This window comes from Arvicanthis niloticus, chromosome 1, assembly GCF_011762505.2.
Source record: "Arvicanthis niloticus isolate mArvNil1 chromosome 1, mArvNil1.pat.X, whole genome shotgun sequence".
NCBI lineage: Eukaryota > Metazoa > Chordata > Mammalia > Rodentia > Muridae > Arvicanthis > Arvicanthis niloticus.
In genome coordinates, this window is record NC_047658.1 from 120171564 (window position 1) to 120197791 (window position 26228).

The 26228-nt window shown below is 42.7% G+C and overlaps 1 protein-coding gene across 1 annotated transcript; it reads left to right on the forward strand.

The window, feature by feature from the left end:
- The first annotated feature begins 276 nt into the window (after positions 1–276).
- On the forward strand, positions 277–26019 carry Osbp (oxysterol binding protein). Its single transcript, XM_034512491.2, has 14 exons — positions 277–774; positions 5276–5484; positions 8056–8306; positions 12217–12415; positions 12654–12756; positions 13027–13081; positions 13266–13397; positions 17862–18107; positions 18511–18631; positions 21841–21944; positions 22788–22883; positions 24107–24288; positions 25126–25346; positions 25431–26019. The coding sequence occupies exons 1-14, from the start codon at positions 419–421 to the stop codon at positions 25571–25573; spliced, it is 2418 nt and encodes an 805-aa protein (XP_034368382.1). The 5' UTR covers positions 277–418; the 3' UTR covers positions 25574–26019.
- The last annotated feature ends 209 nt before the right edge of the window (positions 26020–26228 follow it).

Sequence of the window (26228 nt, forward strand, 5' to 3'; positions counted from 1 at the left end):
ATGACTGACGGAAGTACTAGCCATTCGGAGGACAAACCGGCCGGGAGCTCTGCATTCTCCCGTCCACGGACTTCGGAAAACTACCAATGATTTTGTAGACCTGCCTGATTGGCTTTCCTTTTAGCCAATCGAAAGCAGGCCTGGAGGATGCGTCGCGCCTTGAGCTTCTCACTGGGCGGAGTAGCATGACAGGCCCCAGAGAAATGCCAATGTCCGCGGGGTCTTCAGCAAGTGACACTTGGCGGCACCAATCGCCGCCCTCCTTCCCGGCGGCCGAGCCCTCCTTCCCGCGGCGGGGCTGGCGGGGCGGGGACGCTGCGCGGCGGCGGCTGAAGCGCTAGCCGTGTTGGGCGCTCCGGGCGGCGGCGGCGGAGCTCGTAGGCGGTTCCGGTCGTGTCTCTCCGGGCGGCGGCGGCTCATGGCGGCGACGGAGCTGAGAGGAGTGGTGGGGCCGGGCCCGGCAGCCATCGCGGCTCCGGGCGGCGGCGGCGCGGGTCCACCCGCGGTGGGAGGCGGCGGCGGACGCGGGGACGCGGGGCCCGGCTCCGGGGTGGCGGCCGCGACGGCGGCGACTGCCGGCGGCCCGGGCCCCGGGGCCGGAGGAGTGGCGGCAGGCGGCCCGGGCTCTGCACCGCCAGCCGCGGGCTCGGGCGGTTCGGGCGCCGGGGGCTCGGGCTCGGCTAGAGAGGGCTGGCTCTTCAAATGGACCAATTACATCAAAGGCTACCAGCGGCGATGGTTCGTGCTGAGCAACGGGCTCCTGAGCTACTACAGGTAACTGCTTCCGGGGCGCCACGCTCACCTGGCCTCCCCCTGTGCAACCCACGGACCAGTGCTGTCACTCTCCGCCGGCCAGCTTCGCTGCCAAGGTCGCCCTGGGTCGCTGTCTGTCACCTGTACAGGTTGACAGCTTGCAAAAGTCAGAACCTGCAGATTTGACACACTGGTGCTGTCCCTGCTGTCGCCTGCCCCTAGTGCCTCATCTGCCTCCATCCCTGGGTCTTTCCTGTCAGCAATTGTTTGGAGAGCATCTGCTCTACCATTGTATTTCCGCTACCACGTGGGTGCAATCGTTTATTCTGCAAGTAAGGCACTGTTGTGAGGCTGGAGGGGCACAGACAGAGCCTGGACACTGTCCCTCAGGAACTTACAGTGGAAGTTCCAACTCCTAACTTTTTGTCCTCCACTCTCTAAAATTTAATATTTCTGATACACCCTTGTTATACTAGCCCATGCTTACTCAGTCCACACATTCAGACATCAGAATACCACACACGGGGAGACTTTGGGATTCTGTCCACCATGTGTCTTACCTCTCCAAGCGTGTGCTTGCTTTCTCGGTCTAGACAGTCCAGAATAGAGACGTGTACTCTACCATAGCTTTTACTCTTGCTTGCCCCACCTCTTCCCACGGGAACGATTGTCTTATCCAGCAGTCACCGTGCATCTTTTAGTTTTACTTAAGAGTAAGTTTTATTAAAGGAAGAGTACATGTTTTTGAAATGATTATTAAGGTTTCAACAGTACTTATTTTGGTATGATTAATGTATACTTACTGTGACTCATAGCATGGTCATGACATGTCACACTTTGGGGCTTTTACTAGACAGAGGTGTTGAGAGGTGATTTGGGGATAGGTTATAAGCTTTCCCAGTGGCCGTGCATGGTAGCTGGATGTCTTACATGCAACATTTCATTCAGTTCCCATAGATCTCCTATCTCCCTGGGAGTTAGGACATGTTCCCATGTTCTTGACAAGGAAGCAGACTTAGCATGGGCAACTCTCCCAGGGTCTTTGAGAAATCAGGATTTGAAATTATTCTTCATACTTTAAAACCTCAAACCTAGGTTAGTGTTACAAACCAGTTAGATAATTACCTAAAACTCGGTTTATAGAGTGTGGTTACAGTGGGTTTCATGCAAAAAAAAAAAAAAAAAAAAAAAAAAATACAAAAGTGTACTCTAAGAGGAATTTGCTTAGTATAATGCCATTTCTGGTTGAAATCTCTTCCCAGTGGCCATCCAGTTTGGGAACCCAAGACAGTGGGAGGAGTGGCTCAGCCTGTATTTCTTTTTGGTTTCACCAGTAGTTACTCTGCTATCAGGAGGTTTAGGGGAGCAAATAACTCCCACGATGTCATTGGCTTGGCTCTTAGAAGTTTTAGGGAAAGCTTGAAGACGAGAGTTGGAGGTTGTTGGTGGGAATGTTTTTATCACTCTTCACGTATAGAATGCCTTAGACAGCTCATGCTTGGTGTTTAAGGAACATTAGTTGTTTATTGGTGTGACATTTTCATTATTGTATTCTGAATTAATTTTAATATAACCCTTTCTGTTACTCATCTAGACCTCATTTTAGGATTATAACATACATTTAAAGTTTTAGTTTGACTCAGAGTTCCCCCCCCCCCCATCTATCCAAGCTCATGTCTTGTTTTAATTGACTATTACTCTAATGTTCAGTTGATTCGTATCCTGATTTGGTTCATAAATCTCTAACATTGATTCCCCATATTAAAACTTGTACATTAAGGGCTAGATGGTGATAACAAGCCTTTAATCTGGCAAAAGGCAGAGGCAAGTGGATCTCTATGAATTTGAGGCATCCTGGTCTACATAGTAAGTTCCAGGACAACTAGAGCTACAAAACAAAACAAACAAACAAACAAACAAAAACCCAACTATATTATCTAAGGGCTTTAATAAAGTGTAGTCTTGGGATGGAGAAGAGCACTTACTGCACGTATATAAACACAGGCAAAAGACACATAAAATACAGTAAATCTAAAAAAAAAATTCAAATATTCTGTGATTGTTTTAATCCAACCAAGTTCTTACATCATCTCCTTTGCAGGATACTTGACTGTTTGATCAGTATAAATCTTGATCAGTGTTGGCCTTGGATATTAATAACGTAACCTATTGCTATTTCTTCATATTTGTTGCTGCTTCTATCTTCTTTTTCACAGTAGCTAACTCCACGTAAAACACCTTCCAAAACATAGCAAGATATGCCATTAGCTTGTCGCTGCCAAGTAGGATGGTCCCACTCACAAGCCAACCAATCAACAGGGTCTAGTTTATCAATCTGTTTGTTACCTCACACCCCCAGAATTTCAGTAGTATATCCTTCCTACTGCATTTTGGTACTTGCAAGTACCATCCCTACTGCATAAATCGGCAGTTTACTCTTAGTAGGTGCCGTGATCCCCATCGCCTTTCTAGAATTACTTAGCTATGTTATCATTCCTCCTCTGAAGGTCATATGTCCAAAACCTACAGTCTCTGATATATGCCATTTTCAAAATGCATTTTTCCTTCATAGACTCCGTCCTCTGAAGACATAGAAGAACAGAGATGAACAAGCCTTTTATCTTATGTTTCTTTACATAGATGCCTCATAACTTACTCTCTTACACAAAATCCCATTTCACTCAAAAACACCCATGGCAGGCTATAGTAAGTAGGCTTTCCTTCTAGGTTCTAGGGATTAAGTTAAATTTCATCTGGCCTTTTCAGACAAGAACTTTTTAGCTAGAAAATAACCATGTAATACAGTAATGACTGAAGAACTTCAGTGCAGAATCTTTTCTACTTCTGTTCTAAACATAACCATAGGTGTGTTTGCCCGAACCTAAGAGCTCTGTGGTCAAGCCTCCCTCCCTCCCAGTGTTTCTTAGTGTCTGCTAACCAGCTATAGACTTTACATTATCTGAGAAACTTCTTTGGTGCAAGAAGATAGTGGAGCCAGAGGAGATCCTAGGAGGTGGTTACTGAAAAGTGCCAATAAGGAGGCCTGTGATAGAAGGCCCAGGTACTAAGGGTAAGCTGGCTGTCAGCTGTGACTCTGTAATTCAGCCTGCATTATTCATAATGTAACTGAAGCTTGTTGGGGGAGGTAAGAAAAAGCAGGGATTCATGTTACAGTGTGGCAGGTGCTGGGCATGGAAAATGGCCAGTCCTTTGAGACCCTCACCCCCACCTTGTGATCTCTTATTGTTCATTAGTACATTTGAGAAAGAAAAAAAAGTTACACATGACAAAGTGAACAACAGTGAATCTATCTTCTTAAGGGCAGTAAACAGACATTCTCAAACATATTAAATCTTAGTGTCTGGGAAGGGTGTGTGCCATTTCTGGCATGTAGGAATTCTCGATATGCCAGGTGTGTTTGGCTGCTTGGTTCTACTGCTTTGTACTGTGGCAAAGGACTTTGACCTCTTTATGTTCTGAGTTGGACAGGGAAAACTGCAGTTTCGATGTGAAGGTCCCTGGGCATAGCCAACGGTGGTGAGGAGATGGGCCGTTTCCTCTGCATGCTCTGTAGTGCTGGAAGTTTGATGTTTAATGTGAATCTTGTGTTTGATGTCCATCCAGTGCTTCGTAGCTTGTTGTCACCAAGTAGTGTTGTGAAGTTCAGAAGTTAGTCTATTAATAGAACTGTCAGTAGAGATTGGGGGAATTTTTACACCCAGCCCTCTTGAGTGCAGACCTGCTGAATCTTTCCTGGCTATTAATAGGACAGCTTAGGAGTTCCCACCAATAAAAACCTGGAACTTAGGAAACTGCATTTTCCAAAAGATTAAAATGCCTGGTGATTGTTTTGTGGTTCTTCTTCTTTTTTTTTAACCATAGTTATTCTTATTTCTTACATTTGAGCCATACCCAGAATTTAATAGTCTGATCAGATAAGGTTTGCCTTTTATACATTTCACCAGTGTAGTCCTGAGCATGGCATGACAGTTCCCATTTGGGCTGATTTACAGTGAGGGGGTGGCTCAGTGTATAAAAATGGAGCTATTCTGAGAGAATGAGAGTGTCAAAATTTTTTGTTGCACAAGGTTATAAAGTGTTTTATAACTTGGGAAGTAAAAAGTAGTTTGTGACTGCAAATGGCGTGAGAGAGCAAGGGCTTTCCTACACTTGGATCGTGGCAGTGGCTCCACAATTGTATTCACCGTTCACAACTCAGTCAGTTGTATTTAATTAACTACTGAATTAATATTTCATGTAATTCTAGCTCAGTAAAGACTGCATTTTTAAAAGCTAATAGTAAAGTAAGAGGAACAGTGGGGCAATAAACTGTGACTCACAAGCAATGCTTACAAGCTACGAAAGCAACTTCCCACTGCTCAAATTTCCAAGAGTTGTTTGAAGGAAATAAAACAAGAATTTTTTTTGTTTCTAAGGCCCAGAGTTAATAAAAGGAACTAGAAGCAGGGCAGGCAGATGTTTGTTACCTTTCTGTTTAGCCTTTTTTGTCTTGCTATGGCAGGTCTAAGGCAGAGATGAGACATACCTGCCGAGGCACCATCAACCTTGCCACAGCCAACATCACTGTGGAGGACTCTTGCAACTTCATTATTTCCAATGGCGGTGCTCAGACCTACCACCTGAAGGCCAGCTCAGAAGTAGAGCGTCAGCGCTGGGTGACAGCCTTAGAACTGGCCAAGGCCAAGGCTGTGAAGATGCTGGCTGAGTCAGGTATGGAGCAAAGGAACACTGACCTGGGAAACACAACTTTTTACAACCCTGACTGAGTGTACGTTTTGATTATGTTCCATGTCTTAGCTCTTCCAGGCTTCTTGCTGTATGTTATTTCTCTTGAGTAGGACTGTGAACTGAGTTCAGTCCTGCATATACACACAGGACATTTGATAATGTCTGGAGATATTTTTAGTTAAAATAAAAGAAGCTGGGGTGTTATTGGCATATAGAGACTAGAAGTCAAAGATACTGCTCAGTGCCCTGTCAGGTACAGAATAGCATCTCCACCCTCCAACAGAGAATCAGCTGCCTGAAGTTGAAAAACCCTGGTCCTAAAGATATGATATACCACTTATGCTTAAAAATTTTTTGTTTTAAACTTTTTGATTTAGGGTCTGATTAGTAGCCTTAGATGGCCTGGAACCCCATTCTCCTGCCTCTGCCTACTGAATGCTAAGACTAAAGACATTCTTCACTATGCCTAGTGCCTGGCCTGTGCTTTCATTTTTAATGTCAGTTAACTTTCTTAAATATCCAAGACATAATTACTTTAGTACTAGCTCAGTATTAGGAATCTTACAACTCATAATTTGAACCTATGCCAATTTTTCTTGTCATGTCTCAGGCTGGCCTCAAACTCACTCTTGTCTGTAGTTTAGGTTGACCTTGAACTCCTGATCCTTCTGTCTCCACCTCTCAAGTGCTGGAATTCTAGACCCAGCTTCTGATAGCTTCTTATTTGTTAATGAAGTTGAAACAGTCATGATAGATGACCCAAAAAACAGTCTTATCAGGCTGCAGGGACTCTGTTCTTGTGGAGGACAGGTTTCAATTCTCAGCATTCATGCTAGGAAGCTCACCAATGTCTGAGTTTAACTCCAGGAGGGTCTGCCCACCTTTGACCCATAAGGGCATAGACACAAACACAGTTTAAAATAGTAAAAACAAACCTTTTTTTAAAAATTAACTTTTTTTCCCCTAAAGAAAATGATAGGATTTGCCCTCAAGATATAATAATTACACTGAGCTTGCACACCGGCAAAACCCTGAGATGTCAGCCTTTGTTTGCCAGTTGCTTAGCTTAGTGCCTAGAATCTACTAAGCCACGAGGGGGAACTTCATTGCTTTATCAGTTTTGTGGTGACAGGTTATGTTTTGACCTTGGCCCCTGCCCTGCCTCTGTCCAGGAGAGAGGACAGATCTTTTCTTGTTCCTTTTGTTTAATTTAAGGGCTGATGTTAGCTCACAAAGGAGTGGCATTGCTGGGAAAACAGTCTGCAGTGACAAACTGTTAAGTACAAAGCAATGGTGAGAGGTACAACCCAGATTCCTACTCGATTTATGATTTGAGAACGCTCTTGGTTTGCTTTTGGAGTAGCATTAGGGTCAAGAAGTTCATCATGACGTTTGGCTCTCCCTTTGAGAAGAAAATTTAATAGTTTTTAGTGACATAGACTTTATCTGGAGAGGCAACTCTGTGATTCTCAACCCATTCTGCAGGGTGCCTGTGTGCCACCCTAAAGATAATGGTGGATTTGCAATTATAATTTGGATTAGATTGGAATCTTCAATGTTTAAAGGCTCATTGCAGTTCAGTTGGTAAGAGTGCTCACCTATTATGCATGAAGCCTTTGATTCCCCAGAACTTCATAACTAGGTATGGTGGGCATACCTTTCAGCAAGTGGAAGCAAGAGGATCAAGAGTTTAGGGTCATTCTTGGCTACATAGGAAGTTCAAAGCTAACCTGAGCTGAGCAACATGAGAAGCTGCCTCAAAAAAGAATTGGGAGATCTAGTTATATGTTTCTAAGAGTCATCCAGTTTCCCATAATATTCTCTTCATCAGTGGATCTTAAACTTCAGTGTACATTAGGACTACTTTGGTCACAATTAAAAACACAGGTTCTGGTCCAGTGGGATGGCTTAGCCGGTGAAGGCACTTGTTGCCAAGCTTGACAACCTGAATTCCATTTCTGAGATTTGCACAGTGGAAGGAGTGAACTGACCCCAAAGGTTATTTTCTGACATGCTCATGTATACTGTAGCACACATACCCTACCCCTACCCCTATATATGAAATTATAAATAAATATAATTTTAAAAGACAAATGCAAGTTCCAGACCTTGCCTCTCAACATCTAAATCTAAATGTCTAGGAGTGTGACCTGAGACTTTGCATCTTTATGATGTGGGTCTTGGCCCACACTGTAGAGCAGTGGTTCTCAACCTTCCTAATGCTGTCACCCTTTAATAGTTCTCATGTTGTAGTGACCCCAACCATAAAATTATTTTTGTTGCTACTTTATAACTGTGGTTATCATCCTGTTATGAGTCATAATGTAAGTATCTGATTATATGACCTCTTTGAAAGGGTTGTTCGATCTCTAGTGTGTCACAACCCACAGATTGAGAACCACTGTTCTAGAGGAATCCTCAGTCATGGCAAGCCCTCAGTTGCTCAGAATGCACATTGTAAAGCATAGTTTTGTTAGACAGATAGACAGACAGACAGGCTTCAACTTTCAGTCCTGATCCTAGAGGCAGAACTTAACTTTGGTATCTCTACAGATGAATCAGGAGATGAAGAGTCTGTCTCACAAACTGACAAGACTGAGCTCCAGAATACCCTCCGAACACTGTCCAGCAAAGTGGAGGACCTGAGCACGTGCAATGACTTGATAGCTAAGCATGGCACCGCCCTGCAGCGTTCCCTCAGTGAGCTGGAGTCCCTGAAGCTGCCTGCTGAGAGCAATGAGAAAATCAAACAGGTCAATGAACGAGCCACACTCTTTAGGATAACATCCAATGCCATGATCAATGTGAGTAAAGATGGTACCCCTCTGGCTCTTCGACAATTCCTCTCAGAAATGTAGTTCTTTCCCAACCCCTTGGAACTAACGGGTAAAACACTGAATATACCAGGTCTTGCTTCCATCATCAGGTGCTTTAAATTACATTGTGTGTTGCATGAAACAGGAGCAGCTGCCCAGGTGGAAGGTGTTCTGCTTATGTGGTCAGAAGGGTATTTTGTCTTCTGGGCGGTAGTGAAGAGCCTTCTTTGAATGGCAGGGCATCTGAAGTTCTATTAGTTGGGTTCTTTGTGGTTTTGCTTCTTTGCTCTGTTTTTCTAACCTAATCTGTCAGAACTGAAAGATCGTCTTGAATCCTTTGCACTTTTGTGTTCTTTTGCTTCCTTCCTTCTTGGAGTGAGACCTTGTACGGCTAAGGCATTCTGCATGCGGGATAGCAAGCAGAGCCTGGCTCAAGCACTGTTGAGAACTTGTAATTCTAGTTAGTTCAGTGTGAGCCTTTGATTCCAGAACACTCCACATGGACACTAGAAGGCTGGGTAAATACAGAGCATTGCTAGCCTTACTGACAAATTGCTAGGTGTATGAAAGGAGTACCAGGTTTTACAGTGCTGTTTTTCCTCTCCTGTTAACTGATTCTCACTCAATGGGTTATGTTAGCTCCCGTCACATAAACACACTGAAAGACATTTTGTAAGTGAGATGAGTATTCTGTGAGAAACGGTTTTGCAGATCTTCTCCCCCTTCTAATTAAATGGGTTAAGTTACCTCACGAGTGCCAGAATTCCTGTGTTTAGGGAGTGACCGTGAGAATTAGTTTAGTTCCTGTGGTGCCTGAACATCAAAGACCTTTTCCTGTGATGAAATTTTTTCTCATTTTGTTTCTTTGTTATGTGATGGTAGTTGTCTTAACTTTTATTTTAACATTTTAACTTTTGTTTTAAGTGTTGAACACTTTCAGGACTCTGATTTACCCCAGCCAGAAAGAAGACAAATTAGTTTTTTGCCTTCAGGATTTCAGGAAAGTTGGCCACCTCCTAGTGTTAGTTAGCCACCAGCGGGTCAGTGCTGATGTGGGTGTTCAGTGACCAGGAGACCTGATAACTCCACAAACCAATGACCCATGATAAATATGTAGACTTTACATTTTGTATTTTGTGTGTACGGGTGTCTTGACTACATGTATGTCTGTGCACCTCTTATGTGCCTATAGAGGCCAGAAAAGAATGTCAGCTCCCTGGGACTGGAGTTATGGTGGCCACAGACCACACTTAAGGGGGCTGAGAAACAAACCCAGATCCTCTAATTGTTATTGACTCAACTCTCTGTCGGTCTTCTTTTTTATTTTTCTTATTCTAATAGGATTTTTTTTCCTAAATAAAATACTCCTGCTTTATAAAACCGAAGCTTTGCTTTGGCGTTTTCTCTTGGAAATTGCCCATCTTTATTCTTTGGGAAATTACTTATCTCCAAGGTCATGTCAGGAATGATCTCCTGGAAGTCAGAGAAGCTTTCAGGAGGGGAATGTAGCTTTGTGGTAGAGTAGTGGGCCTAACATGTTCCAGGCCCTGGGTTTGATCCTTAGCATAACACACACGGAGATGTCCAACAACTTGATAGGAGTAAACTGTTTACTGTCGGTGTCCCTGTCATAATCTCATTGTTGACTGAGCTGCACTTTTTATTCTTGTGTTGTTATAATAGCAAGGCTTTAAATGCAATATACATACTAAAAATAAGCCAGGTATGGTGACACATGCCTGATAATCTCAGCACCCTGGAGGTTTAGGCAGGAGAAACAAGAGATCAAAGCCAGCCTGAACAGCTCCTGTGTGACAGGATAGACATAGGCAGTACCTTGGGGTGTTCAGCATGTACTAGGACGGTTAAAGAAGCGCAACTAAATGCTGAGGGAGAATGAAAGTCTGCCTAGGCAGAAGGCAATGTAGATGTCCACTCCAACCGTGGCCTTCATTATCTGCATAACCCAGGGAAACCCTGCCCATCCTGTGACCTCTGTTTCTTATCTGTAAATGGTTTGATACTAGTTCATCTTTCATGGTAGTACTGAGAGACTTTAGGTAATATATTTGAAATGCTCAGTCAAGTGCCTGGCTATACTGCTGTCTCTTGACTTTTTTTTTTTTTTTTTTTTTTTTTTTTTAAATTTTGAGACAGGGTTTTTTCTGTGTAGCTCTGATTGTTCTGGAACTTGTGATGTAGACTAGGCTGGCCCCCAAAATACAGAGATCTGCCTGTCTCTGCCTCCCTAGTGCTCATATCAAAGATATGTACCACCATGCCAGTGGTTCTTGCCAAATTTTAGTGGTTATCTGTATTATTAAAAGAAAATGAAGGAGAAGAATTGGTTGGGGTGGTGCTATGGCATATGTAGACCTCGTCTCCACCTCAGTCTGGGAACTGCTGGTGACTTAGTGCAAGGAGGTAGCCTTGAGTGGAGTCTGGGGCAATGCAGATTCAGATGAGTGGACTTGGTGGTAGAAGAGCCTGAGGCCAGTCTCTAGAGTGAGCTGTCTGACCACTGCCTTCCTGAATGTGGTGTTCTAAGTGCTCTGTGTGGAGACTGCAACTCTGAGGGGGTCTCTGTTGTTGTTAGTGTTTGTTTATTCACAGATGAAGAATGTGAAGCACAGAGTTCAGTAACTAACTAGATAGCAGCAAAGAGCTGTGGTTTGAAGCCAGCCAGCCCCATGCCAGATGTGTGCTCCTCTGCTTCTACTGTGGAGGAATATACAGACTCCAGAATAGTACAGGAGAATCACTAGGCTGTGATATTTGGATGTGAAGAAGGAAGCAAAACTGAAGAGAGACGTCCCATAGGTTAGGGCAGCTTGAAAGACTCTAGAACCGCTTTGAGATGGAGAAATTCAAAGAAAGAAAAGAGGCAGCAAGAGAATGTGGTGAATCAAGCGTGAGACCTACTGATTCTGAAGTTACTTAGAGCCATTGAATAGGCACTTGGATATTCTGGTCTGAAACTCAGAGAGTCCAATTTGGAATCACTGATTTAGTAGCCATTGGTGGACCTGTAGGCAATTGTTGAAACCATGGGAGCAGACATTCTAATAGAACCTTTTAGTTTCTCTGTAACAGGGAATACAGTTTTAAGCTTAGATTGGTTCCTTCCTTCATTTATTTATTAAGCAAACTTTATGAGGCTCCTGCTATGTATTAGGAGCTGGAGACCTATATATAAATAAGTGTAAAATGTGTTTTAAAGTTGCTTGTGATCCCTCTGGAGAGAAAGAAACTCAGTCATGTGCATGTGTTAGGTAGAAGTATGCTGAAGCTGGTAAGGAGATGGAAGAAACAACTGGCTGCTTAGGAGAGTGGGTGCCACAGAGGTGCCATTTGTCCTAGGTCCTTAGAGAGATGGGAGAGGGAAGAACAGTGCAGGCAGAGTGAGTAGCATGTGCCTAAGTAGTTAGGGCTGGAAGAAAGCTGTGTGCCCAAGAAATGAGTTCATGGGCTGGAAGAAATGGCTGTGTGGTAGGTAGACAGGTATCACCTGCTAAGTCTCAGTCCTTAGCTTTGGGTTCCATGCGTTTAGCTGGTTTATTGAAAGCTGTTGTCATGCCTTTTATCTTTCAACCAGTAAACCTCTGGGTGCAGGTCACATGCCACCCTTTGTGCTCTTGCTACAAATGCCTTGTCTGGGTTTGCTGCTCACTTGGTATTTGCTTGGTCCTCGTGACCAGGAAAATAGGAGAACTATGACAACGGTGTTCACTCTTTCCCAAGTCTGACCTTGATTGCAGCACACAGCTGGCTTTCCCTGATACTGTGGAATAGCAGGAAGTACTTAATTGTCATATGCCTTCTCATGTTCCCAGAATAAGGTGACTTCATGGGGAGTCTGACTAGTTGAGGTGCCATAGCTAACACTTTCTCTGTACAGGCCTGCAGAGATTTCCTCATGTTAGCCCAGACGCATAGTAAGAAGTGGCAGAAGTCACTACAGTATGAAAGAGACCAGAGGATCCGACTGGAAGAAACTCTTGAGCAGCTGGCGAAGCAGCACAATCACCTGGAGAGAGCCTTCCGGGGAGCCACGGTGCTGCCAGCAAACACTCCGGGCAGCACTGGGTCTGGTAAAGGTAGGACACTTAGCTCTTATATAGCCGTTCTGCTACGGTCAGGATGTTTCTGCAGTTGACAGAAGAAATTCTCCACAGTTGGTGGCTCATGGATGCATTTGGAGCTGCTGATTTCTTTTTACTTTTCCACTGCTTTCTACCATTGTTGCTGTGTTTTTGGTCAGTATTTAAAAGAACCCACTGTGCCAGGCATTGGTAAATATAACACAGAAAACAAATGAGGCTTTTCTCTTTGTAGATCAGTGCTGTTCTGGCAAAGGGGACATGAGCGATGAAGATGACGAGAATGAGTTTTTTGATGCACCAGAGATTATCACCATGCCTGAAAATTTGGGCCACAAGTAAGTTGTCCTTGACTGTTGAAGAAAATGAACATGATGAGAATCTTTTCCGTGAGACTCTGAGCTGGTGGTGGTTGCTAAGATGTGGGCTTTTGTGTTAAGTAGATGGAAAACTGTTAGCACTTACATTGAATTTTTCAGAGATGCCAAACTCATACCCATTCTGAGTATGTGCAGTGTATTTGGTATTGCGTTTCATAAAGAACTGGTAAGGACCAAACTTTAGTTCTAGTCTTTGTTCTAATTCTCCTCTGTTTTTCATCCACGAAGACGTACTGGTAGCAATATCAGTGGAGCCAGCAGTGACATCAGCCTTGATGAACAGGTAACTCTTATTTGAAAGTTGTCAGAGTCCGAGGGTCTTTATTTTGATTCCCAAGGACTTGTCTGTGAAGTGCTAAGAGAAATAGAAACTCCTGTTGTTTGTTAAGCATGGGGGAAGGGAAGGTTCTAGATAGCAGATTTTTTGTTCTTTGTGGCTGATTGAATGGCTTTGTTTTTGCTTCTAGTACAAGCATCAGCTGGAGGAGACCAAGAAGGAAAAGAGAACCAGAATACCATATAAGCCAAACTACAGTCTCAACTTGTGGAGCATCATGAAGAACTGCATTGGAAAAGAGCTCTCTAAGATCCCAATGCCGGTGAGGCCCTCAGATGCCCAGACTGACATCCTCTCCACCTCAGTGGCACTCTTGCCACAGTGTAGCATGTTCAAACATGGTCTTTATTACCTTGCTAATCATAAACCAGCCCTTTAAGTCAACTTGTTTAATTCTGGCTACGGATTGTGTATGTTTCTAGATCAGCTAGTTAGCTGCTTATTGTTTGGTGACATTTATGAGCAACTCCCATGGCTGGCAGGCAGGCATGTATGTATGGGGGATGCACAGATAACGCAGTATCAAGTTTGTTTCTGATAAGCATATGGTGTGGCTGAGGAGATGGCTCCGTCAGTAAAGGTATTGCCAAGGAAGCATGAGAACCCACATAAAAGTCAGTGGCGTTGATGTCTGCCTTGGCATGCACATGCACTCACACAAAGATACAAGCTACCCAAACTACAAAGAAAGAAGATAGTATTGGGTGTGTTAATTCAAGCCTGCTAATACCAGCACCAGGAGGAATGGCAAGAGTTTGAGACTAGCCTAGGCTACATACTTCCATGCCAACCTGGGTGGCCTTCAGCCCTTGGTATATTATTTTCTGGCCAAACCCTTTAGTTGGGGTATTTCTGTGTAATGTCCCTTTAGTAAGTCTCTAGCATATGTAACCAGAGTGAGGTAGTTATCCCCTGTGCTCCACGAAGGTCCACTGTTTGTGTTTGGCAGTGTTCTGTTTGCTTATTCATTCTACAAGTATTTACTGAGTATTTCCAATATTGCCCAGTGTAGTACCAGTGTGCCTCTTCGACAGATGTTCAGTTTATAAAAAGAAATTCCAAGCTATGTTAATTTGAACCATGGGTCAGCAAACTAAGGCCCTTGAGCCAAATATGGCTGTCTTCTAAGCAGCCATAAGCTAAGAATATATTTTTATGTTTTTATTAAGATTTATTAAATCTAAAGGAATGCAAAAGGAATAGTTCATGAGGTTAATGTCCACAAATAAGCTTTGTGAGGACAGAGATTCTCATCACTTATTTGTGTTTGTGCCTGCTGTCTTGTTGAAGCAGTATTGAATGATGTGACAGAGGCCACCTGGTCCTGAAGGCTAAAATTTTACTCTGTAGCTCTTTACAGAGAAACAAAAGCAAAAACAAAACAGAACAGTGGGCATTCACCTTAAACAGATTCTTATTTTGAAATCCAGAAATATATTTTTGGGGCTGATACCTAGAGTGTCAGGACCAAGTTTCTTTCTGTTTTGTAGCTGTCTACTTAAGATTAGGAACCTTATTTATTTAATTCATAGGTCTACGGTGGCTCATCGAGCCATCAAAGGAATACTTTGCAGTCAGCTGGAAGATAGACAAATAAGAGCAGGCTGTGCCTTTTAAGAGCATTTCCTGGAAATTGCATAATCCAGTGATCTCTTGAATTTCTGTGGCCACAGCTTACTTATGTGACCATAGCTACCAAGAGAAAAGGCTAGAAATTAAGATGTAGGTTGTAGGAGCTGCATGTTGTGTCTGTAGCCAGGTACTTGGAAGCAGAAATAAAACGCACTCTTCAACCTCTTGGCACATAGGCTTTTGTTCATAGACTGTTTCTTATAGGTACTGAGAAACTGTCCTATTGCAACTGTACTGTTGCTATGGATGTCCTTGATGCTCAGCATGCTGCCTAGCATAGGCAGTCATTCAGCAGATGCTGGAGTGATTGATTAATTGGGCCTTGGAAAACAAATAGGTTGTTTCTCTATACATGTATAAGGTTTAGTTTTTAAAAGGAATGATTCCCAAGAGTAGCAGTGTAGCTCAGTGATAATAGATAGGCCCTATATTCCATCTCCAGTAATGCAAAATGATGATGATGGGATAGGAATAGTAGTAGTAGTAATTAATTAGTTAATTAATTAAAAGAAAGTGAAGGTTGCCATAGAGACCAAAAAAAAAAAAAAAAAAAGGAAATGAGTGAGCATATATTGGAGAATCCCCCAAACAACTGGTGTTTGGGAAACTTCAGTAGAGAACCCAGTTGTTTGAGCATTGGGTACCTTATAGAAAGCAGTAGGAAGATGGGCTGGAAAGGTAGGCCGTCACTGTCTCAGAGTGTAAACCCTTCTTAGAAACAGCGTCTGGGTCTAGGTGACCTCTGTGTCTTCTTTCATTGTACATTCCTTATTGACATCACCATTAGGAATGTGCAGTCCTGTGCTTGCCTCCAGATAAATTAAGTCACCTTCTCCAGCAGCATTACGTCACAGGAAAGCTGGTGTAGGCTGTGGTTCTTAGACTTCTATTCCTGCTGGCATTTAGCTGGGCACTGCCAGTATAAGACACCAGCAAGACATCATAACTCCTTCTTAGGCAGTCTTCTGACAGGATCTGTGTGATTCTGTTTTCACTAGTCAGGCCACCCTGAGTGCCTCAAGATGTTAAGCTTCTGCCAGCTCTCCTCAGCCTCTGCAGTGCAGTGATGTCCCTGCTTTTCTTTGTCCCCGACTTGAGGGTGCCTGCTATTGCTAATCTCTGGCTTCTCTTTTGTGTCTAGTTGACTCTCCAATGGCAGTGAATGATGTCCTTGCTTCCTTCTGTTTGGCCTCCGAGTAGTAAAATAACCATTATACAAAGCTAGGTATTTCCAAAGAAACTGAGGTTCTTGGAACATTTATTAGAAGTTGGGTTATATGTAAATGAAAAGCAGTGACAGACTAGTGATGTGCAGACTCTGGGCTAGCTTCTGTTCCTATGGCTAGTATTCACCAGAATACAGTTTGTCACAATTTTCCTTTGAACGTGTGAAAATTTCACTTCATTCTGCTTGAAGTGTTGCCACTAAGAGATTCTGCTGCAGTGATTAGGAAGGCTCCAAAGGACTCAGGCTTTACTGTTAACAGTTGGTCACTGTGCCCCATTCAGACACCTTCTGTAGTCTAGGCTCTCTGGAGGCTCAGGCAAGAGTATCATAGGAAGGTAGACAGAAGTCTGGAGTAAGGAAGAAACTGTTGAAAAGAAAGGAGACTGCTTCTCTTCCTCTGTCTGTAATGGAACTCAGGCCTATAATATCCAAGCTCCTGCAGCTTTATTACTGATTAAATAAATGTTACATGTTTACTTGGGAACCTGACTTCCTTCTAGAGCAAATTTATTCTCTCTCTTTCTAAGATTTATTTTATTTTAATTACATATATGTGTGTGGGTATGTGCATGTGAGTTCAACTGGCTAGAGGCCAGAGACTTTTGATTCCTCAGAGTGGGAGTTACAGGAGGTAGTAAGCCAGCTAATACAGATGTTGCAAGTGGAACTCCCGTCCTCTGGAAAAGCAGCATGTGCTATTAACCACTGAGCCATCGCTCTCTTTCTGTTTCTCTCTTTTAAAATTACTTATATTTTTGTGGGGTTGTGCATAGAGAAGCCAGAAAAGGACCTTTCCTAGTATTCTCTTGAGACAGGGTCTCTCACTTGGCTTGAAGCTCTCCACTTCAGCTTCCCAAGCTGAGTTCTTGGGAAGTGCCTGTCTCTACCTCTGCCTATCCCTTCCTCCCTCCCCCAAGTGCTTATAAACATAAAGAGCGATGCCTTGCCGTTTTAATGTAGGTAATGGGGTAGGTAGTGGGGATTTGAACTCAGGTCCTCATCCTTGCAGAGTAAGAGTTCCTACCCAAGGAGCCATCTCTCCAAAGCCCATAGTGTAAATTTTGTTTGTTTTTGGTTTTGTTTTTGTTTTTTTGATACAGTGATCTCTTATGTAGCTCTGGCTGTTTTGGAACTTGCTATGTAGACCATGCTGGCCTCAGACACACAGAAATTCACCTTCCTCTGCTTCCCTGAATGCTTGGTAAAAGGCATATGCCACCATCCTTGGCTTTAGGACAATTTTTTTATGTTTTCTTGTTTTTCAAGACAGTCTTGGCTGTCCTGGAACTCACTCTATAGACCAGGCTGGCCTCAAATGCACAGGGATCTGTCTGCATGTGCCTCCCAAGTGCTGGGATCAAAGGAGTGCAGCACCATGCCAGGCTACAAATTTTAAATTAGGAAAATTATATAAAATTTCAAAGTTACCATAGAAAGTAACTTATTTTCTTGAGGAGGAGCAGTGTGAGCAGTGTCTGTTTTTCACTCCTCCACCAAGTGGGCCACATGGTCTCTGGCATATTTGTGTAATGAGTAAACACACATCTCCTCTAGCAGAAGTGTTCTTCATTCCCTGGATCCATCTCCATCACTGTCATCGTGATGAGCGCTGTGAATCAGCTGGAAAATCTGAAATTCCTTCACTCAGTTCCTGTCTGATGAAGTCACTTCTGGCTGTTGTTGGGTCTGCAGTACTGCATAGAAGAGACATGGTTTCCATCTCAAATAGGAAAATGTGTCACCTGATGTCTAATCTGAGAGCCACAACTTTTTTTTCCTTCTGGTTATTTGCTACATCACATCAATGTCTCTGCATTTTCTCTATCAATGTGTGGGGAAAGGTTTTAGCTTTTTTCTTTCTTACAGGTAAACTTTAATGAGCCCTTGTCTATGCTTCAACGCCTTACTGAAGATCTGGAATACCATGAGCTGTTAGACCGAGCTGCAAAGTGTGAGAATTCCCTAGAACAGCTCTGCTATGTTGCAGCCTTCACTGTCTCCTCCTATTCCACTACTGTCTTCCGAACCAGCAAGCCATTCAACCCTCTCCTTGGGGAGACATTTGAACTGGACCGACTGGAGGAGAATGGGTATCGATCTCTCTGTGAGCAGGTAAAGAGCCCAAGCTGGTAACACTTCCCTTCTTATGACAGGCTAGTTTTTGAGAAGCCAATCTCTTGTCAGCCCAGTCTGTCTTTTTTTTTTTTTTTTGAGACAGTGTTTCTGTGTGTAGTCCTGGCTGTCCTGGAACTCACTCTGTAGACCAGGCTAGCCTCGAACTCAGAAATCCACCTGCCCCTGCCTCCCAAGTGCTGGGATTAAAGTCGTGGGCCACCACCGCCCGGCCCAGTCTGTCTTCTTTTTTATCAGGGTTGAATACACTAGGCCTGTTACTCACCTGCTGTTGTGGATGTAAAAATATCAAGGGAGGCTCTTGGGTGTTTATCACCAATTAATAGGCTCTAGCTTTCTCTTCTCCACTCTTTATTGTTAACTCACACCTGGTTTCTTAAAGGTGAGTCATCACCCCCCTGCTGCTGCGCACCACGCTGAATCCAAAAACGGCTGGACACTGCGTCAGGAAATTAAAATCACCAGCAAGTTTCGAGGCAAATACCTCTCCATTATGCCCCTTGGTAAGGCCACCATGTTTGTTCCACTACAGGTGTTCTGACATGATGGAGGTCACTGGTTCAGGCATCAGATGGGAACTTTGATTCAGGCACCAATATCACTAGAGCACTGGGCAGTCGTTTAACTCCCCAGCTATCAGAGAGTTAGGAGGCCAGGCACTCTTTTAAGACCCCATCCTGCATACATTTACTTTTTGTCTATAAGTACTATCTTAGAATGTAGAGTCTAGCATGCCTTTAAAAACACTTTTAATGATGCTTCCGCATTACTCTAGTAGTCTGCTTCTATCTGTATGTAGAACATTTAGGATTACAAGATTAGATTCCTTGGCTAGTATCTCGTCTATGGTCCTCTCTCCTCTGCATGGTGGATTGTGTGTCATTTATGTAATGACTGAATCCTAGGTAAGATGAAACTTCATTTTATTGGATTACAAGTTATTTTTGTGTCAGATCAAAAAGATGAAGCCTGGGAGTAGGAAACCTGTTGTGTAGAGTTGGACGCACACCAGAAATTTTCAGCTGCTGACAAGAAATTTTTTACTCTGTACTGATTTTCTTTCACGTGTGTGTGTGTGTGTGTGTGTGTGTGTGTGTGTGTGTGTATTTTATTTTTTTTACAAAAAAATAAATATTTTTTTTCTGGACATGGTGGTGCATGCCTTAAATCCCAGCACTCACGGAGATAGAGGCAGGTGGATCTCTGTTAGTTCAAGGCCAGTTTGGTCTCAAGGTGGGTTCTAGAACAGCCAGGACTGTTACACAGATATCCCTGTCAAGATTTATTTTTATTATTTTTAATTTGTGTGTGTGTGTGTGCATGTGAGTGTGTACATGTGTTTGCAGTGCAGTTCCCACAAAAGCCAGAGGTGACAGATCCCCTGGAGCTGGTATTATAGACAGTTGTGAGCCACCAGATATGCATGCTAGTAATCAAACTTGGGTTCTCTGGAAGAACATTTAACCACTGAGCCATTTCTCCAGCTCCTGAAAATTGTATATTTTTACTTTATAGTTTCATTACATAACTTTATATTGTTTACTTATGCAGATACTTTATAAATTTTATAGGAGAAAAAGTTACTCTTTGATACATAGTTGACTTTACTGGTCTCTTAGTTTCTTGATGTGAATTGAAGTTATTGACTTGTGTCTTTTCAGTGTGTCTTAGATGGATTATTTCTTCAGTTTTGTTGATCTGGGAATGACTCCTGAGTTCTCCTTGCTTATTCAGGATAGTGTTACTGGATATAGAATTCTTCCTCTGGTAGTCTTTTTAACATCTTGAATCTTCTTGTTATTCTAAACATCTTGTTATTCTGCTGTCTTCTGGCCTTCTGTATTTTTTTCCTCAAATATTTTATTGTAAATACACACACACACATTTCACACATGTTAAGTTTATAGTTCAGTATTGTTTACTACGTTCATAATGGTATTGAACATTATGAACCATCCAACTTCAAGATCCTTCATCTTGTACAGCTGAAATTCTCTTGCCATTTAAACAGTAACTGCTCATTTTGTCCTTCTTCCAGACTCAGAAAGCCACTGCTATTATTTTTGTCTGCATAACTTTTTTTTTTTTTTTTTTTTTGAGTGTATACCAGTAGTAGAGTGCTGGGTCACATGGTAATTCCCTTTTTAATGTTCTGAGAAATTCTACACTGTTTCTGCAGTGAGACTCTACCACTTATACCCCTCCCAGCAGTGTGCTGACGCTGTAGTCATCCTGTGTCCCTGCTGTTGATTTACTCAGTCTTCAGTAGTAGCCCCTAATTGTTGTTAAGTGTAGCTCATGTGGTTTTGGTTTAAGAGTGGTATGGAGCATGTTTTCATCTGCTTTTTAATGACTTGTGTGTTTGCTTTAGAGAGGTCTATGTAAGTCTTTTGCTGGTTGTTTTTAGGATTTTTGTTGTTGTTTTGACATTTTGTAGCTCTGGCTGTCTGGATCTCAAAACGTCAGCCAGGCAGGCCTCAACCTTACTGAGATGCACTGCCTCTGGAATGCTAGAGCAAAGGTGCCTCACCACCATGCATGAACCCTTTGACAGTTCTTGTTGCTTTGTTTCTTTGAGACAGGGTTTCACTGAGTATTTCTGTTCGGCAAGGACCAACCATCAGAGATCTGCCTGCCTCTGTCACCCGAGTGCTGGGATTAAAACTGTGTGCCACCACATCTAGCCACCTTTGCTAGTTGTTGAATTGAGTTGTTTTGTTGAGTTTTGATAGTTTTTTTATGTGGTCTGGGTATCTTTTTCTTATCAAAAATAGGATTTTCAAATACTTTCTTCTATTCTGTGAATTGCCTTTTTACTCCATAGTATTGCCCTTTGATGTACAAAATTTTTAATTTCCAAAAAGACCATTTTGTCCTTTTTTTTTTCTCTTGCTATTATTGTTGCCTATATTTTTGGTGTCATTTCCCAAGTCATTACTAATCTAATGTCTTGAAGCTTTTGCCCTCAGGGTTTCTCTGTGTAGCCCTGGCTGTCCTGGAACTGACTCTATAGACCAGGTTGACCTCAAACTCAGAGATTCACCTGTTACTGCCTCCCAAGTGCTGGGATTAAAGGCATGTGCTACCACTGTTGGACCTCTTTTGAGTTTTATATAGTTTGGTGTATTTGATATCTTCTCTTCTCTTACCCATCTTTTCCACATAGATCTTAAGTCACCAGGCTCAGATAATTCTGCCTTTGATGTTGTAAATCTCTTCCACTGTAGTGTACTGTCACAACTCCATTTTAAAACTAAGATGAGTCTAGTTCCAGTTCTGAAGCTCCCCTATCTCTGCTTTTCCACTCCTCCTGTTCAGACCCACAGATAGATGGTTTGTTCAAGGTCATACACCTGATCACTAGTCTTGACTGCCAATACACATTCCTTCCCAATGCAGTGTCATTTTCCTGATGATGAGGCACATTTGCCTTCTTTCTGTAATTTTTAAATTGGTATTATAAAATACAGCTCCCTAGCTAAGATATATCAATTGTTATGATCTGACTTTATCTAGTTATATTTTATTCATATACTTAAAATCAAGTAAACCAAGTTAAAATACTTAAGAAAGTTTTGCTTTTATTTTTTAATTTTTTTTGACTTGCTGTTTTCTTTTTAAAGGAAGAGATATTAATAGAAGGACATCAATCCTCTTTCTAGTGCATATGATGCTGTTTTTCTTTTACCTTGCTGTATACTTTTGCTTCTAGGTACTATCCACTGCATTTTCCACGCAACTGGGCACCATTATACTTGGAAAAAAGTTACCACAACAGTACACAACATTATTGTGGGCAAGTTGTGGATAGATCAGGTAAGCAAAGGTCCCCAAGTGCCTCTAAAGTCCAGAACACTTCTTAATCTTTGTTGTATTTAGGACCCAGTAACTTGTCCCAGGCTATTTTTACTGGATCACCAGTCTCTCCTAAGGATTTTTTTCTTGGGCAGTAGTCCTACTCCATAAAGTTCTAACTACAAATTATTACTTATGAATGACCAAATTATAGCTTCTACCAAGGATGAGTAGGATTCTGTGGTCTATATAAAAAGGATATAAGACATAGCTACTTGGTCCCAGCTTTTAATGCTTTTGCTATTCATGAAATGTTCATCACCAAGCAGTGTCCTAAGTACTAGGGTTATAAAGTCAGAGAAAACTTTCCAGGAGTTATTGGGACATTGGAGAAATATGGCATGTGTAGGTTGAAAAGTGTAACAAAATACCCTAGCATAGGAGATGGCTAAGAGATTTTCCAGTTAACTGTTAGCTTTGAAGTGAGACTGGTTTAACTGCAGTCAGAAAAGAGGGAATACTGTCTTCTGGGAAAGGGCTTCATGGAAGATGTGGAATTAAGCTGAATCTTTGAAAGGTAGAAAGGAGAGAAAAATGAAACAAATGAAGTCTATAGGAAGATCACAAATGAAATCTATGGGAAGATCTGTCATGTACAACTTTGAAACTGTAATTGTGGTACGCAAAGGAATTCTAGAAGAGTCTTGGTGAGGGACTTGTTCAGGAGGGAGGTTATTATGTGTGCATTTCAGTAGGTGTACTGAAGGTCAGGCCATGTTACCAACATGTGACACACAAAGGAATGCTCATGGAAAACTCATGTCAGTCTTCATAAAACTAACCCATGATTCTTTTCACTCACAGTCTGGTGAGATTGACATTGTAAACCACAAGACGGGAGACAAGTGTAATCTTAAGTTTGTTCCTTATAGCTACTTCTCTCGGGACGTGGCAAGGAAGGTAAGAGAGGATGAAATGTAAATATTTTTTATTTAGTGTGCATCCCTTAAAAGGGCTGGTTGTGTGTGTGTGTTTGTGTGTGTGTGTGTGTGTGTGTGTGTGTGTGTGTGTGTGTGTGTGTAGAGGTAGGTAGGTAGAAAGTCATGTGTCCTGAGTATGCAGACCTGAAAAGGAAAAAACTAGAAAAGGAACCAAATACACTACTGAAGCACTTTCTTCTGAACATGAGGAAGTGAAAGGGAAGTTCAGGGGCTGGAGAGACGGCTCAGTGGTTACGAGCACTTACTGTTCTTCCAGAAGACCTGAGCTGAATTCCCAGCATCCATATCTGGTACTTCACAAATGCTGGTAACTCTCACTCCAGGGGATCTGATGTCCACTTCTGTATACATGTGGCTGGTGCTCTGGTGCGTTCTCTCTCTGTATGTGTGTGTGTCTGTCTGTCTCTGTGTCTGTCTCTCTGTCTCTGTCTCTGTCTCTCTCTCTGTCTCTCTGTGTGTGTGTCTGTCTGTCTCTGTGTCTGTCTCTCTGTCTCTCTCTCTCTCTCTCTCTCTTACACACACACCTAAATAAAAATAAATTTGTCTTAAAAATAAAGACAATCACAGTGGGAAAGTGAAGGTGGGAACACGGAGGAGAGGAGGAAGGAGGTGCAGACAGTAGGACCACTGACATGCAGAGGAGAGATGTCTGCTCCACCATAGGTGGTTTATGCCACAGAATTTCACGTAGGAATGAAGACTAGCCAGGCATGGTGGTGCTCCTTTTAATCCCAGCACTCAGGAGGTAGAGACAGGAGGATCTCTGAGTTTGAAGCTAGCCTGGTCTACAGAGTGAGTTCCAAGACAGTCAGGGCTACACATAGAAACCCTGTCTTTAAAAAATAGAAATTTAAAAAGAAAAAGTAAAGGCAGGTTGGAGATTCAGATGTGTTTGTGAACCTGTGTAATTTCTAGAATAGTTGTGTCAGGTGCTTTTCCTGCTTTTATATCCTTTACATCAGAATCCTATGCAATAAGAAACTTTGATCATAAAGCCATCAGTTCATTGGCCTTATTTCAAATAGTATTTAAAAGTCAGTAGCAAGAAATGTGGCTAATTCCATAACATTTATGATAACTGGATTTAGCCAGTTTACTTACTTTAGAACTTTTTCTAGATTAGTCAAGTAAGCCACCCCATGGTGTCACTCTGCTCCAAAGCTCTGCTCTCCATTCTTGTAGGTGACAGGTGAAGTGACAGATCCATCAGGAAAAGTTCACTTTGCCCTCCTGGGGACATGGGATGAGAAAATGGATTGTTTCAAAGTACAGCCAGCCTCTGGGGAAAACGGGGGTGATGCTCGGCAGAGAGGCCATGAAGCAGAAGACAGTAGGGTCATGCTATGGAAGAGGAATCCATTACCGTGAGTATGGCATGCAGCTTCCTTTGCCTTTAACTTGAGTGGTATGCCAACGTTCTACCTGCATTCTTCATGGCTATCTGTGGGACTGACCAGGGAGATGAGAGCCCTTGAAGAGATTATACACATAATTGGAGTTGAAGTGTGCTTTGTTCCAAGACTATCTCACCAACCATATGCCAAATTGGATTTCTCCTTTCTAAAGTTTCATTGAATCATGGCTCAGAGGAATCTCTATAGTTTAGTGTTCTATTTTTGAGACAGGGTCTTATTAAATAGTCCAGGCTGGTCTCACTGTGTACCTGAGGCTCTCTTTGAAGTCCTGATCTGATCCTTCTACATGTACCTTCCAAGAACTGGGTTACAAGCATGTACCACCATGCCCTGCATTCTCATTGCAATTCAGAGAAGAACTTTTCAAAAGGAACTGGGGAGAAATATGCTTTTCACCTGCTAACAGTTTCCCCTACAGGCCTCTGAGATAAAGCACAAAACTTTGGAAACAAATGCAGGTCTTCATCTTATATATTGCATCTACAGAAGTGCCAGATTTTCTCAGAAAGAGGTCTAAAAGGAAGTATAGGAAATAGGAATGAGGCAGTGTTAAAAACTTCATTCTTTCTGATAAATGTAGATGATTCTGAATGCAGATGTTGCAGGCAACATTTGAAATGATGCTGGGGAAGGGTGGGAGCTTTCTTTTTGGGGGATTACCTGATAAGGCTTAATAGTTTCCCACTTGTGGGAGGGACACTTAGATGCAGGCCAGTGTTCTGAGCTGTTACTCCTTGGGTTGGAAAGGCTGTAGAGCTGCCTTTCCTTTGTTTTGTTTGTTCTTAGGAAGAATGCAGAAAACATGTACTACTTCTCAGAGCTTGCCCTCACTCTCAATGCCTGGGAAGGTGGCACTGCTCCTACAGACAGCCGGTTGCGGCCTGACCAGAGACTGATGGAAAATGGGCGCTGGGATGAAGCAAATGCTGAGAAGCAGCGCCTGGAGGAAAAACAGCGACTTTCCAGGAAGAAGAGAGAAGCGGAAGCGATGAAAGCCACAGAAGATGGTAACAAACCTGTCCCCTGCCCTGATTTCTTGATGTGTGGTATGTGTCAGCTCCAGTCTTACTTTTCATTCTCTTCCCTTATAGGCACACCGTATGACCCCTATAAAGCACTGTGGTTTGAGAGGAAGAAGGACCCTGTCACCAAGGAGCTAACCCATGTTTATAGGGGCGAGTACTGGGAATGTAAGGAAAAGCAGGACTGGGGTTCTTGCCCAGACATTTTCTGAAGCAGCTGTAAGTCAAAGGAAGAGGGCTGATCGGAGAAGACGGCAGAGGATGTGCGGGAAGGCTAGCAGTTGGGACTCTTACCAAGTGCTTTCCTCAAATTTGTCTGTCTTAACCAATCACTTTTTCCAAATCAATCACCAGAAGCAGACACAGTGGTGGTGATTGGCTGGTTGCCTTAGCTGATTGACACTGAAATCGACGTAGTAGATACCCCTGTTTGTAAGAGAGCGGTTTAGTGGCTGAAAGTTAGTATTACTCTACGTCTGCAAAGGCAAGTAAGTGCTCTCCCTCTGCCTCGTGTAAGATGTCAGTCACCCTCACCTTGTAGTGTCCTGCTCAGCCAAGATCTGCATAAGATTGTGATTCATGAGCATTTTGGTGCTGTTCAGAGCAAGAACTGATTTTAAAGTTCCTTTAAAAAGAAACACATAAGGTTTAACCAGCAGAGGCATCATGCATAGGTCTCAATGTTCTGAAATGTACTCACACGTGGGTTGGTTTAACAGGGCGTCGTGTGTAGATAACTAAGGTTTTGGAGCATCTGCAGGAGAGATTACTCTCTAGGGCTTGAATATTGAGTTATGTTCTTAGAGATTTTATCTTCACTTGCATACAGTACCCCTCTGCTGTTCTGTCTACTTTGACAGCTACCAG

Bases quoted from the DNA above. Each gene is read 5' to 3' on its own strand.
- Osbp (XM_034512491.2), top strand. From the start codon at position 419: ATGGCGGCGACGGAGCTGAGAGGAGTGGTGGGGCCGGGCCCGGCAGCC. The intron at 12,757-13,026 runs GTAAGTTGTCCT...TCATCCACGAAG, and splicing joins CCTGAAAATTTGGGCCACAA to ACGTACTGGTAGCAATATCA. The intron at 18,108-18,510 runs GTAAAGAGCCCA...GGTTTCTTAAAG, and splicing joins ATCGATCTCTCTGTGAGCAG to GTGAGTCATCACCCCCCTGC.